The following is a 14,401-nucleotide window of genomic DNA, read 5'->3' as shown; positions in this document are numbered from 1 at the left end:
GTATTTCATCAATTATTTTAAACGTTTCATTTCTTTGAACCCCTACTTATAAATTGTAAAACTCTTAAAAAAAATTTCTCCCCCCAAATAATACTAAAATTATCCTTATAAAAACATTCCACATATTCAAATGCACACCCCCACACCCCAAAAAGTCTCTCTCCCAAAACCCTAACAAAACCTATAACAGTGGAACCTCCCAAAACTATTGGAAAATTTTTGTGATGATTAAAAAGTTTTTTTTTCGCTTCATTACGAGATTTGTCAATCTGTTTAATTTTTTTTTTTCCTATTACTTCTTTTCACACATACAACACAATCCACTTTCATACTTTTCTAGTTAGTTTTTTGTCATTCATCCATTGCCTCACTATACTTGTATGCTCTTTGTGTGAATAAAACTGGACAGAATTTCATCCACCTGTCCGACCTCCTTTGCTTGTTTGTTTGCTTCTGCTGTTACTTCGATTATCTGTTCTCGAACAAATAAAAAATGTTCGATTACCTATTCTTGAACAAATAAATAATGTTCGGGCATGTGTTCCCAAATTTCAATCACATGTTCGGGAATCTAGTCTCGAAAAAGTGACGAATAATTTTTGTCATTTTTTTCAAAAACCTTATTGAACTAAGAACGCTATCAAAGTTATGAAGAAGAGTTTGTATTATTGTACACCTCTCATTTCATGAAGTTGTAATTGCCAGAAAAACTTCCACTCATTGTCATTGTCAGAGAAGTGTATGTAATCAAATGGTTGTCACCGTTGCTGTCAGAATATTGCCGCCAAAAGGTTTTCAAGGTTTTCAGGATAGGTAGGTTTTGAAGGTGAGATTTAGGGAAGATGGATGCGTGGTGATAGAGGTGAGTACTCTCATAAATCTTAACTCATGATATACTGAGTGTATGAGCTTAATTGTGAAATGGAATGTCCCAAAATTATTGATATCCTTTTTAGTAATTTCGTTTGAAGTTATTATTGTAATAAAAAAAAAAGAATAAAGATTGGGATGCCCTTTCCCCCACCCCCTTTGACCCCCTTTCTTTTTTGATTAGTCACTTTTTCTTTTTCTTTTTCTTTTTTTTCTTCTCTTCCAATCACCACCCGCCATGTGTGTGTGGGGGTGGTGGGGGTTAAAGTTTGAAAGGGTCTAAATCACTGCTAGAAAAAAAAACTAAAAACTAGAAAGTCTAAAATAATTGATAAACTACTAATAGTAGCACTCTAATTTTTACCTAGGGTTGGTTTGAGATGTCCTAAAAAAGTGCACTTTTTGACTTATTGGTGGGTTTGGATTGGGTTTGGGTTGGGTTTGATGTGATGTGTTAGAAGGTGATGTGATTTAAATAAGATGATGTGACTTAAATAAGATAATGACTTTTTAACTTTTTAACTTATTTAGTACATGTCAAACTAGCCCCTAGTGTCCGAGGCAAAAAGGACTTAGATATTGAGAAAGTAGAAGGAAAAGTTTTTAACTTCTATATTTAGATAATTTGCGTCTAGTATTTACTACCATTTTTCTCATGCCGAGAGATTAGTACAAGTACATTCCCTATATTGAGGCTACATTGAGGCAGTTTGGTATTGCTTTTAGGGGTGGCTATAATTTATTTTAATTTGAGAGTTTATATCAGATTACTTAATATAACTTCTGTTTATAGTTTATTAGGTAGAAATAATTTAAATAAATTGAAAAAATTGATTATTTAAAAGTTAGGAAATGAGTGTTTTTAACTTCTCCTTTTTTATTATCAACTTTTAACTTTAGAAAAGTTACACAAAGCAGAGCCATTGTATTCGCGAATAGAAGATGATAAGTATTATCTCGAAATACAATAAGTTATTTTTCATTAGGACAAGATAATTTCACATATATAGAATACATTGAAATTAGTTATTGAAAAAATTACATTGTTAGTCTCTATATTTTGACTCTTATATTATTTTGATCCTTAGCTCAATTTTGACCTTGATTTTTTTTTTTTTTGGTCTCAAATTGGTCTAACTGATTTCTATTACTAACATTTTTAATGGCAAATGGGCACACAAGAAGATATGTCATGCTTTAATGAATAAAATTGTAAACTGGATTAATTCAGTGACTAAACCTTAACCAAATCAGTAATCATTTTCCGGTAAAAATTCTAATAACATTATCAATTAGATTAAATTGATGCAAAATATAAAATTAAAAATTAAAATTGGCTGAATTAAAAAAATAGAGCCCACAATGCCACTAAATGGCAAAATGTAAAGACTTTGCCCTTAGTTATTTCTGATTAGGAGGTTTGAACCAAATGCAAAAATTATTTGATTTCTAAGGTAGTACATAGGACACCTATGGGCTGTAACTCTGTAAAAACTGGAGGAATACTTACTTTCAACTCGGCAAACTCAAGACTCAACAGAACTAACTGAACCCAATGGCATTCAACACTCAGTGAATGCCTATATCAAGATTTGAAGTTGAGACAGAAAATAAGAGTGGGCCAACGCATGGGTTAGTCCTGATCAGAGCAAGCCATCCCATGTTCTGTGAATGAGATTGGTTGATAAATGGACAATAGAAACAGAGGAAATTGGAAAGTGGGTCCTCCATACTCACCCAAAGGCGGTGACTTAGTAATTTGCTAATCAAACAAATTGCAATTTCTATGGTAGAAAATGACCATATTTTTGCACATGAAAACCATGTTACCCTTGCCTCCCTTGTATTTTGAGAAAATTATTCAATATTCTCCAAAGAGATAGAACCGACCTTATCTCTCACCTAACCAATTAAGATTGTCAGGTTGGTTCCACTTATCCTATGAAACACCACATCAACATGCTAAGTTGATAATCTGAAAATACTGAATAAAGACAGACATTGTAAGGACCTGTGATGTCAATGCACCTGCTGAGTTAATTTATCCCAACTATTTTACAAAGCTGTAACCACCCATTTGTGCTCTTTTATTGTTACCTCCACTGCACAACCACATATACATACATACATATATACATATATCTTCTTGCCAGGATGATGTTGGCAGTAAGGACATGGGGACCATGGTTGGTAGAGCATTTGTTATAGATGACTGCCTTTTTGAACCAAATGTGGGTATTCCAGCACAAGATCTTCTCTTCTAAAAAATTGTCTACTTGTTCGCAAGATTTGATGAGAATCTCATGACATTAAAATTTTACGGCTAAAAATTCTATCTCCCCGTTCTTATGCACTTTTAGCCATAAAATTTTCATATCTTGAGATTCCCATTACATCTTAAGAACACAGATATAAGAATTTTAGAGTAGAGGATCCTTTGTTGGGTATAGCCACCACGCATACTATATATGAGGTTATGAGACTTTACAATTGTACAACAAATTAATAGACAAAATTGCACCAATGTGGATTGAACAAAAAAATGGACATGTTTCAGGCCAGTGAAAAAGGATTGGAACCAACAACACCACCATTATCAGAAACTCCTATAGAAAGATAACTCTTGGGCCCTGTTTGTGTATGTTTTTGAAGAGGTCATAGGCATCTCCTAAAGCTCATATCACATGGTCTATTCTGAGTTTAATGCCATTCAAACCTAACAGGCAAATTTGAGACAAATTATGAAGAAAATGATGGAAAGGATTGCGTTGAGAAGACTAGGACAGCTAACATGAAATCCCAACAAAGTACCCCAGAGTTTAGAGGTCCCCATTACAGCTCACAGATGGAACCCGGAACACCAAGGACTTCCGGACGTACCTGAGCTACAGCTACAATCACATGTACTACACAACATTTAGAGAACTCATTGACGTCTAACTTATTTAGTCAGAGGCACAACTGTATGATCTTACATTGCAACCTACTATGGGAAACAACAGTTTATTGAGAGGGTCCTGGACAGGGTGTATTATTTGTTGTATGGGACAGAAAAACATTAGTATGTACAGTAGGAGCTGTAAGTGGAAGGGTGAGAAATAAAATGGAGTAAAGAGTCTCGTACCTCCAAAGCCCAAATAAAAGGGCATTGCAAATGCACGAGGCTTCCGCCACCTCAAAGTTTGGAGAGGGTCAGATGTACGCAATCCTATCCTTGAGAGCAGAGAAATTGCTCCCATAGTTTGAACCCATGATGACGCCTAGGTCACAATGTAACAACCTTACCACTATGCCAAATACCTAGAATTTTCTGCTACAATTTCAATAATTTTGACTTTACCAAACTAAACAACTTAATTACCACACACATACACCCAAAAAAAAAAAAAATTTAAAATGTAATAATAACAAAACGCAAAACAAAATTAAAAAATTAAAAATCAGCTTCAAACTACCTCACTAATTTACATGTGGAACTATTGTTTGAAAAGATTCAATTAAAAAAAAATTTAAAAATTCCTCCCAACTTTTACGAAGTCTTAATTGCTGCTAAGAGATTCTCTCAACATCATCAGCCAAGCAACCTCCAGACCACCAAAAGATTGTTGCTTTTGTTGAATTGTTAACAATTTACTCATCTAAAAGTTTAATTTGTTAAAGAGATGAACAATTTTATTATTTATATCTTCAAGGACCTCAACAACTTTAGAAATAGATCATTCACACACCCAAACTATGTGCAATAATTTCACTATGTAGAACATGCAAAATAATAAGGATTTTTTCGGTGCATTGGAAGGAAAGGGGAGAGTTGAACTTGCGACCTCCTTGTGAAGTACACACACGATGACTACTAGATTAGACCAGTGGTTAAGTGATAAGGATTCAGTGACATTTCAGGCCAAGGTAGTTGAAAAGATCAACTAATTCGAAGGACCCAATAATAACAAGGGAAAGTATTGTCCCATAAATTAAAAGGCCAAAACTGGTCTGCAGTGCCAGTTCCTCAACTCCAATTTCAATTCCTGTCTGGCCCATGTCTATTGTAACTCAAATTTGTTCCAGACCACTCTTTGCTCAACTACATATCAGCCCATGTGTTCCTTCTGTGACCCTTTTCTAGAATCATTTTACCTGGCAGCCCACTTTCTGCCCCTCTTGAATCTAGCCTCTTTGTTTCCATCGATGTCGTTCCCATTCTAACCCACATGAGGTTCATATTTTGCAAGATGTGTAATTCCTTGCATTTTTTCTTCTGATCGCACAATGTTAGTTATGTGTGCATGTCTTCTCCAAATTTGTCAATAGGGGGAGATGCAAAACTCCCCAAGCGGGGAAAAAAATTACGTTCCCAACACTCAACAAAAACCCACTATAATGAATCGAGATTACAAGACATATATAGGTGAAGGGCTTAAATCCAAAACCTATGTTAATCTATTTTGTTGTGCTTGAAGACGCTCCACAAGCACTAATGAATCAAATTTACAAGATTTAGACGGACGTACAACCAAAACCCGGTTAACCTATCTTTGTTGTCTTGAAGACGCCCCACAAGCATGGCCTGATGCAATTTAGCCTCCATCCACTTGAGGGCCTTAGGTTAGATATGAACCAATGTGGACCTAAAGTTTTTTGACATTGAAATATTAGGTTAAGTGTATATATACTAATTTTTTTATATTATTTTTTTCTTTTCTTTTTTTTGGAGTGTAAGTTTCATTTTTCTAGCTTTTCGTGATGCAAAATTTTCAATTGATAATGTCAAAGAATGAAAGAGAAACATGTGACAAGGGAAGTACTAAAACACATGCCTCCAAAGTTGAAAAATAAAAGATATGGGATTGTGAGATCGCCGGCATGAACACATTATTATGAAAATCATTTGCAGGTTGTGTCACAAAAATTGATGTCAATTGATCGAGTTCAAATGTTCAACAAAAGAAAGACGAGAGTTGTGAAAACTACTATTCAAGAGAAAGAGCAGGGACCAAGTTGTAAGTAGTTGTGATTGTGATTTAAAATGTTGGTATGGAGGAGTTAATTAAGTACAAAGAATTGATTGAATGTTGCCTTGGAATTTCATACGCCGACGGATTTTTGAGGTTGCAAAACGCCACTTGCTGCTGTTGTTGGATGATTCTAAAGAAAGTCAATGAAGTGGCTTCTTAGGATCTTGAAACAACAAATATTGGGCTTTTGTTTTCTGGTTGGTCACACTTTTTTTTCAGGCCTAGAGTTGATTTTGGGCTTTAATATTCTCGACACATGATTCTATTTTAACCCAAAAAATATTTAAGTGAACCCAATTTTTTAATATACCTTATTAACTTATTTAAAGCTATAATTTATTCTCAGTATACTCTATTTTTTTTAAAAATTATTCTTTTGAGGTACATCCAAATAAAACAAATTAAAAATTTGAAATTACTTTTGAAAAACTTTTCTTTTGTTCACGTACATAGATGGAATATAAGTAGAGAACTCGACACCGGCGAAAGCGGCATTGGTGAATATAAGTAGAGAACTCGACACCGGCGAAAGCGGCATTGGTGAAAGAAGACGGCTAAGGAAAAGGAGAGACGGCAAAATTGAAAATCAGCATTATCATGTTGTTTCCAATTTCAAAGTTATAGAGAGAGCCTTCCCCTGAGAATTTGATCATTAAACTTTCTTCAGATGCTTATAATGATTTAAACTCTCTTTCTCTTTCTCTCTCTCTCTATATATATAACTGTGTTTGTAGTTTGTTACATAGAAATTGGAATGGAATGATTCATGGGTATATATACATATATATGTATCTCATTTTGATATTGCATCAATCCCTAAAATAAGCCTATCTTCCGGCTGACGACTAGCCGAAATCTGAAAGGCCAGCGAGGGATAGTTTAGATTGTGAATTTACTGGATCCTAATCATGATTAGGGTATACTATGAGAGAAAAAAAATAATATTTTATTTTAATATTTAATATGTATAGTCTTTATTAGTAAATTTATATTAAGATATAATAGGAATTAAAACTTTAAAATTTGAGTTGGGCGTATTGGAATAATTTTTGAGTTCAAATAGAATAGCCCGAACACAAGCTGTAAAAATTTTGGGACTTGCCTATTCTGCCTAACATGAAGGTCGGGCTTACTCCAATGAGATCGATTGTGAAGTTTGGCATTTTCAAAAAATCTTAAGGCTTTATTAAAAAGACTTTTATCAGATACTTTTTGATGGTACAATGAAAATCATACTTTCTCTTTTTAATAAAAACCAATTTCACAAGTTTTCTATAAGTCTAATATGAATGCATGAGTATACCTGAGTCGGTAATGAAGCAAACCTTGATACAAATGAAGTGAGCTAACTAAGGGGGGACACCCTAGACAACTACCCATTCACAAAGAGAAATTCAACACTTCACTACAACGTGATTTGTGGCACAGAAATAGACAAACTATAATATAATTTTACATATGATTTTTTCTTTCTTTTTTTGATAACTCAGTATTCACGTCAAATAATCGATTACTTCAGAAAACCAAATCTCACCATCCACTAACAGAGAGACCAATTAATTCAGAAAACCAAATCTCACCATCCACTAACAGAGAGAGCAATTAAAGCCGGGGTTGTGCCCCATCCCTCATATGCCAGGTAAACACGGCCTAATTTCATTCCCCAAGAGTAGAGTCATCTAACCTCTAACCTAGTTTCAAATAATTTACATATACTTATAACGAAAATATTTTTTAAATTCTAAAAAAATTATGAAATTAAAAAATATATATATAATTTAATACATTTTCATATAAATTATATTTTATTGTATTTTTTAAAAAATATTTTACTTTTTAGCCATATCCAGATTAGGCACATCTAAAAAAGTAAAATAAATAAATAAATAAATTATTAAAAGATGGGAAAAATATCAAATCAAGGTAATTTTGAGAAAAATAATTACAAATCAATGAGAGGCAATATAAATATTAATAATTAAAATTCTAAACTTTTTATGAATATGTAATATTTTCCCCAAACCAATCCATTTGATGGGACTTAACGTTTGGTTTGATTTAGTTTGGTTTGGTTGTGTAATTTTTTTCCAAAATCCCACTAAGGGGCAATTATTCCGTAAAAAAATACACTAAATTATTTTTTACATTATCCTCAATTAGAAAATTTTAATGTGAGAAGCTTAATTGAAAATTGTTAGCTTTTTATATATTAAAAAAATCGAATTAGAAAATTTTAATGTGAGAAACTTAATTGAAAATTGTTAGTTTTTTATATATTAAAAAAATCGAATTGAAAAAAAAATTTAGTAGAAGTTTTCACAACAGACTAATGCATGCTATATAAAATTATAATATTTTATAACAATAAATGTATGCTGTCTTAAGTACAAATATTTTACGACATATTTTTGTATGTCATGAAAATATACTTTTTTTATGACATACTTTCGCATGCCATAAAAAAATCAAATGGAATTTTTTTTTTTTCTTTTTTTGTAGAAGTTTTCACGATGGGCTAATGCATGCCGTGTAAAGTTATAATATTTTACAACATAAAATGTAAGTCGTCTTAAATGTAAATATTTTATGATATATTTTTTGTAAGTCATGAAAATATGTATTTTTTACAGCATACTTTTGCATACTATAAATATATGAATTAACAACTTAATTACATGGTATGTATGTCGTTATTGAAAAAAATTAATGGCTTGCAAAAAAAAAATGTCGTAGAATATACTAACTACGACATAATTTGATGTATGCCGTAAACATGAAGGTATAAATAGTTAGTTTTGTTGTAGTGTTTGTTATTGGGAATTAAAATACAACACTACTTCTCTATCTAAGGCTCAATTTGTGGTTAGGGTGAAAATGATAGAAAATGAACAAAATGGAAAAAATAAATAATTTTTTTTTAAACTTTGTTTAGTATGAAAGTGCTGGAAGTTAAAAGAAAATTAATTTTCTTGTACAACTCATAATAGTATAATAACTAAACTTTGAGTTTTTTGCAAAAAATACAAGATAATACAAGAAAGTTTAAATTTGTTATAAAAGTGTAAGGGGTTCAAAGTGAACAATGATTAAGAATGTGATTAGAGAGGCAAAGCTATGTTGATGATCCAACAGATCTGGGCTTACAAAAAAAATGAGCAGTTAGGTGAGTGTCACGACCCAAACCCAGTACCCAAAGGTTCGGCATCGCAACAAGATAAAAATAAAATAATTCTAAAATTTCTGTAGTGGTAACGCAACGGATAAATTAAATACATTAAAATAAAATAATTGGGTATCAAAAGTTAATTAAAAAGAAAAAAAAAAGTCATTTGGGTTTTTATTTTATTACAAGAGTCCAATCAAAATACAGATAGTACAAAAGACAAGAAAGAAAAGAAAATACTGTGATTTATCTCCTATTTTGATCTCGTTAAATCCCGTCACCTGAAAGGGGTAACAGCTATAAGCACATAGCAAAGTGAGAAATATTATACTGTGAGTATAGAGGCACAAAAATAGCCATGGATAGTTATTTAAGCTAAAACATTAACATAATTTAAGTTGCATAAATAAATTATTTAAGTGGCAAAAACTGAAATAAAAGTTACGTAAATAACTATAATCACGGTACAGAACAGAACAGAAGTCACTGGAGTGACAATCAGGACAGTGGTCAATGGATCCATGACAAACAGAGGATCACAAGGTAGCCAAATAGGGGCCAATGGTTTACTTAAGTCCTCCAATGCGTGGAACTCCCGTGATGGTACTTACAGAACATAATTGTTTATAAGATCTTTGTCAAATAATTTCTAAAATTTAAACAAACATATCCATGTGTTTCAATTTAAGCAAATAAAGTTCAGAAAATAATCCACCTAATTGAAACATTAACATAACCATAAAACATAAATTATATAAAATAATTTGTGGTAACTCAAAACATTCATAAAATATATTATGGTAACTCAAGACATATAGAAAACATGTTATTGTAACTCAATGTATAATATAATTCACCTTAAAATTACTCCTAAATTATTCTGAGCTTGCTCCTCATTTCTTGTGTTTTTTTGCTCGAATGCTCTCTATTATAGCACTGTGTTTACTTACTCGGATGCTTTCTCCTATAGCACCTATCCTATTTATATAGAACTAAGAGTGAGGCCCAAGCAACAAAGCATACACGCAAGTACTTTCCCTTAACGCCACATGTCCTTGGCCCTAAATTTTCTCTCCCCTATTGCCATCTGTCTTTGACTCTTAATTTTACCTCAAGGAATTACCAAGGGCCAAGTTAATCTTTGGCCCACCGAAAGCTTGTTTGGCCTTTTTTTTTTTTTAGTATTATTTAATTCAATTCTAAAGGTTATGATTCTTAAAATTGTGTAACAACCCTCGTACTGTTTACTGATTTATGACCGATTGATTACCGTTAATCACCGATTACTGTTAAACGAAGCTGATAATGACTGATAACTAACTGATAATCGAACTGAATGAAATACTGAACCGACTGACTGAAGTTGAAACTGAATTGACTGAGTATATGTTAGTTAATTGCATTCTATCTGTTTGATTGTCTGATTATCTGTTCATGTTTATATGTTTAAACTGCTATTTGAAGGCATTATCGGCGGCCGAACTAGAAACCGATTGATGTTACGTGACCCTCATATTTAATGTGATTTTATGGTATAAGTATCTGAAAACTGATTAGGTGTGATTAAATTAGATTAAAATAAGCCAATTGAAGAGTTGGACTTAATTACCGTTTTGCCATTGAGTGGGCCACTATCTCACACACATACTTGAGCCAAGAACAACATTTCCTCAGCCATCTTCCTTCTCATTGCCGACCAAGAGGGAAGAGAGGAGAGAGAGTGAGAGGAATTGAATTCTACCTTGGGTTTTGCTTGGAGAATTGAAGGAATTGAAGTATAGATTGCATATTTGAGCTCCTAGTCTTCTAATTCAAGCTCTAGGTAAGGATCTTATCTTCTTATTGATGCTATTGAACTAGTTCTTGCATGGTTCATGCTTCATTGTAGAACTAAGTCATGATTTGGGTCATTAATGGTGAATTGAAGCTCATTTCTTGCATGCATGGTTGAATTAATGAGTTTTGAGTTGAATTCATGGTAAATGGTTACATGCATGTCCATGTTGTAAGAGTAGACCATGTTTTCATCTTGTTTTGAAAAGAATGAGCTCATTTGAACAAGCTTTGAAGCTTTGATTTGGTTTAAATCCTTGCATGTTTGCATGTTCTTCATATTCTTGAAAATGGGTTTGAATATGGTTCTAATTGACTCACCTTTGGGGCTTGAATTCATAAATTGAGCTTTGGAACTTGTTATACATTGAATTTAATGATGTTTTCCAGAATTTGGGCCCAAGAGGTCGAGTTTGGAGTGGTTGAATGCTTGGTTTGAGCTTGGGAGGCAAATCTGGAAATTCCAGATTTGGCTTCCTCGCTCGAGCGAAGGATTCCCCGCTCGAGCGAGCACCTTTGTCCAGGGCTCCGCTCAAGCGACCATCGAGCGACCATCGCGCGTAAAATTTCAGCATCCAGTACTTTTACTGTTTTGCAGACCGCTCGAGCGAAGGATTCCTCGCTCGAGCGAAGCCTTTGATTTTGGACTTACGCTCGAGCGTAGAAAGTCTCGCTCGAGCGAGGCTCCTATTTTCAGCAAACTTTGCGAAATGTTTTCTAAGTGTATTTTTGCATCCTCATCCCATCCTAGGCATTCTTAGGCCTAGGTTAAGGCACCTTGATGAGGATATCATTGTAGAACACACCAAGGCAAATTAGGGATTAAGTTATGAGATTTCCCAACTGTGTAGCTTAGTGTGTTCAACCTGTGAACTGTGTAGGGTTGGCAACTGGGGAGACACGCTCTAGCATACTGTAGCCCAGAACTCTGTGAGTAACAATTGTGTAAAGATATGTTCAACTGATTATCTTCTGAATACTGAACTGAACTGTTTACTGAACTGGTATTATTTACTGAATGAATGTATGTCCTTTATTTCTGAACTGTACTGTGGCATCCTTAGTATCTACGGTTTACTGTTACTGTTACTGTCACAGAGATCTCTGTCGGTTTCCTTGTGGAACCACTACTGTTTACTGACTGATGGCCATCATTACTGTTCGGTCTTTTAAGACCTACTGTTACTGTTATGCTAATGGATGTACCACATATGACTGTTTACTGTACTGAGCAACTGAATTACTGATTGAAATGAACTGTTTTCATTACTGTAAGGACATTCATTCTAAACCCCTTTACGCTTTATGTTATTCACTGGGCTTTAGCTCACTGCTCATATATATATGTAGGTGTACAGGCACCAGACCGCAGCTAGAGGCGTCAGGGTTACTCCAGTTTTGTCAAGCCAGCCTTTGTGCCTCACTGCGAGGTTCCGAGCCTACTGTTAAGGCTTAGGGGTGTTTTAGAATTTCCCCCTTTTTGTACTGTTTCACTGTTTTGTATAGACTGACTGTTTACTGTACTGTTATACAGGGATTAGGTCCCTGTACTGTGTGACTGTTAATTTTGTATACTGTGTTGTACAGACGGAATGTTTTCTGTACTGTTATGTGGGGTTGAGTCCCTAGTTAAGTGGATGTGAATATTGTGTATACCGTTCTGTACTGTTTTTGTATAATGTATGAAAAGCCTTTTTGCATACAGACTGTCACAGCTCAATGGACACTATTTATTTACTGTATTGGCTTCCGCCAGGCCCTGTACTCTGTTTCACTGTATTACTGTTCAGCAGGCCTTCGGTAATCTCGGATTACTGGCCGGTTACGGTGCTAAACCCATAGGGCCGGGTTTGGGTCGTGACAGAGTGGTATCAGAGCGATACTTACCACGAGTTATACCGCACACACGTGTCCAAATGAGCTATAGGGTGTCCTAGAAAAGTGATTAGGGCATCTCATGAGCATGTTAAGTGTGTGATTACGTTATGACTGAATATCTGTTAATGTGTTAAACTGGTAAGCAAATGACTGCTTATGTTTAAAACCGTTATAACTGCTTATAGTGAAATGGACAATGCAAATGAACCTGAGCCCTCATCTACTGAGGCAAGAATGGAAAGAATGGAAAGAATGATAGAACTGATAACTGCTAGACTGGAACAACAACAGAACCAACAGCCCCCACCTCCTCCTCCTCCGGTACAGCCGGAACCTAATGCGAATGCGGATGATGGGGATATTATTGCTCTTACCCAGAAGTTCAGCAAAATGAAACCGCCATCCTTTCAGGGAGGCCTTGAACCGCTAAAAGCTGAAGCTTGGGTTCTGGAAACAGAGAAATTATTTGAAGTGTTTCCGTGCTCAGAAGCGAACAAAGTACTGTTAGCTACCTTCACCCTACAAGAAGAGGCTAGAAGGTGGTGGATGTTAATCCGTGAAACAAACATTGTTATGACTTGGGCTCAGTTCAAGGAGTCCTTCTTTGAAAAGTACTTCCCTCAGTGTGTTAGGGATAGGAAAGTAACTGAGTTTGAACAACTGAAGCAGGGCACAATGTCCGTTGCAGAATACGAGACGAAATTTACTGAACTTGCCCGTTATGCACCGCACATGGTGGATACTGAATATAAGAAGGCCAGAAAATTTGAAGGTGGCCTTAATGTGGCAATACTTGACCGGATAAATGTTTTGAAACTACCAACTTTTGTGGGTGTTCTCGACCGGGCATTGATGGCCGAGTCAAACATTGCAGCAGTGAAACAATCTGAGACACCAACAACTGAATGGCATGGTAAAAGGCAGGGTTTCAAATTTAAGAAAGGCAAGCACAACCCAGCCAACAAGAAACAGAATACGGGGACAACAACTAGCCTCAGTCAAGGGAGTGGATTCATACCACCCTGTCCTGAGTGTGGCAAGAAGCACAAGGGAGTCTGCTACAGAATATCTGGAGCCTGTTACAGGTGTGGCAAGGTGGGCCACATGGTTAAAGACTGCCCCTCTGCTCCACAAGCCAGTGGTAAAGCTGCACCAAGCGCAGCAGCATCAAATGCTCCACCAAAGCCTAACCCCAGAGTTACGGGGAAAGAGCCTATGAGGCAAGGCCGAGTGTTCGCACTAGTACCGGGAGATGTGCAGAATACCGAGACCGTTGTGTCAGGTATTCTCTCTATCTGTACTCAAAATGCATATGTACTGATTGATTCGGGGTCTACGCATTCTTATGTATCATATGCTTTTTCACGGAAATTGGATAGACCCTTAGAACCCATGAACTATCTGCTAGCCGTATCATCACCCGTAGGGGGATCCATGACATGTGCTTATATGTACCCCGCGTGTGAAATTATTGTTGGGGATATGCATCTGTTTATTGATTTACTGCCATTGAACATTGATCATTTTGACGTAATATTGGGGATGGATTGGTTACAAAAATATCATGCCACTATTGACTGTGTGACCAAGCAAGTTGTTTTCCGTCCACCTGGTTTGCCTGAATTTGTGTTTAATGGGAGTGGAG

At 35.1% G+C, this 14,401-nt stretch overlaps 1 protein-coding gene across 1 annotated transcript in view; it reads left to right on the top strand.

Moving 5' to 3' along the window:
* Positions 1-751: 751 nt before the first annotated feature.
* LOC145793231 (uncharacterized) overlaps positions 752-14,401 on the top strand; it is a 30,654-nt gene continuing 17,004 nt past the window's right edge. Inside the window, exons 1-2 of the mRNA XM_082875999.1 lie at positions 752-813; positions 13,032-14,087. Of these exons, the coding sequence (XP_082732125.1) occupies positions 752-813; positions 13,032-14,087 (1,118 nt within the window). The remainder of the gene's footprint in view (positions 814-13,031; positions 14,088-14,401) is intronic.

The sequence above is a fragment of the Camellia sinensis genome, chromosome 6 (assembly GCF_055761805.1).
Source record: "Camellia sinensis isolate YWXY chromosome 6, ASM5576180v1, whole genome shotgun sequence".
In the NCBI taxonomy this organism is placed as follows: domain Eukaryota; kingdom Viridiplantae; phylum Streptophyta; class Magnoliopsida; order Ericales; family Theaceae; genus Camellia; species Camellia sinensis.
This window is presented reverse-complemented; position numbering and strand designations above follow the sequence as displayed.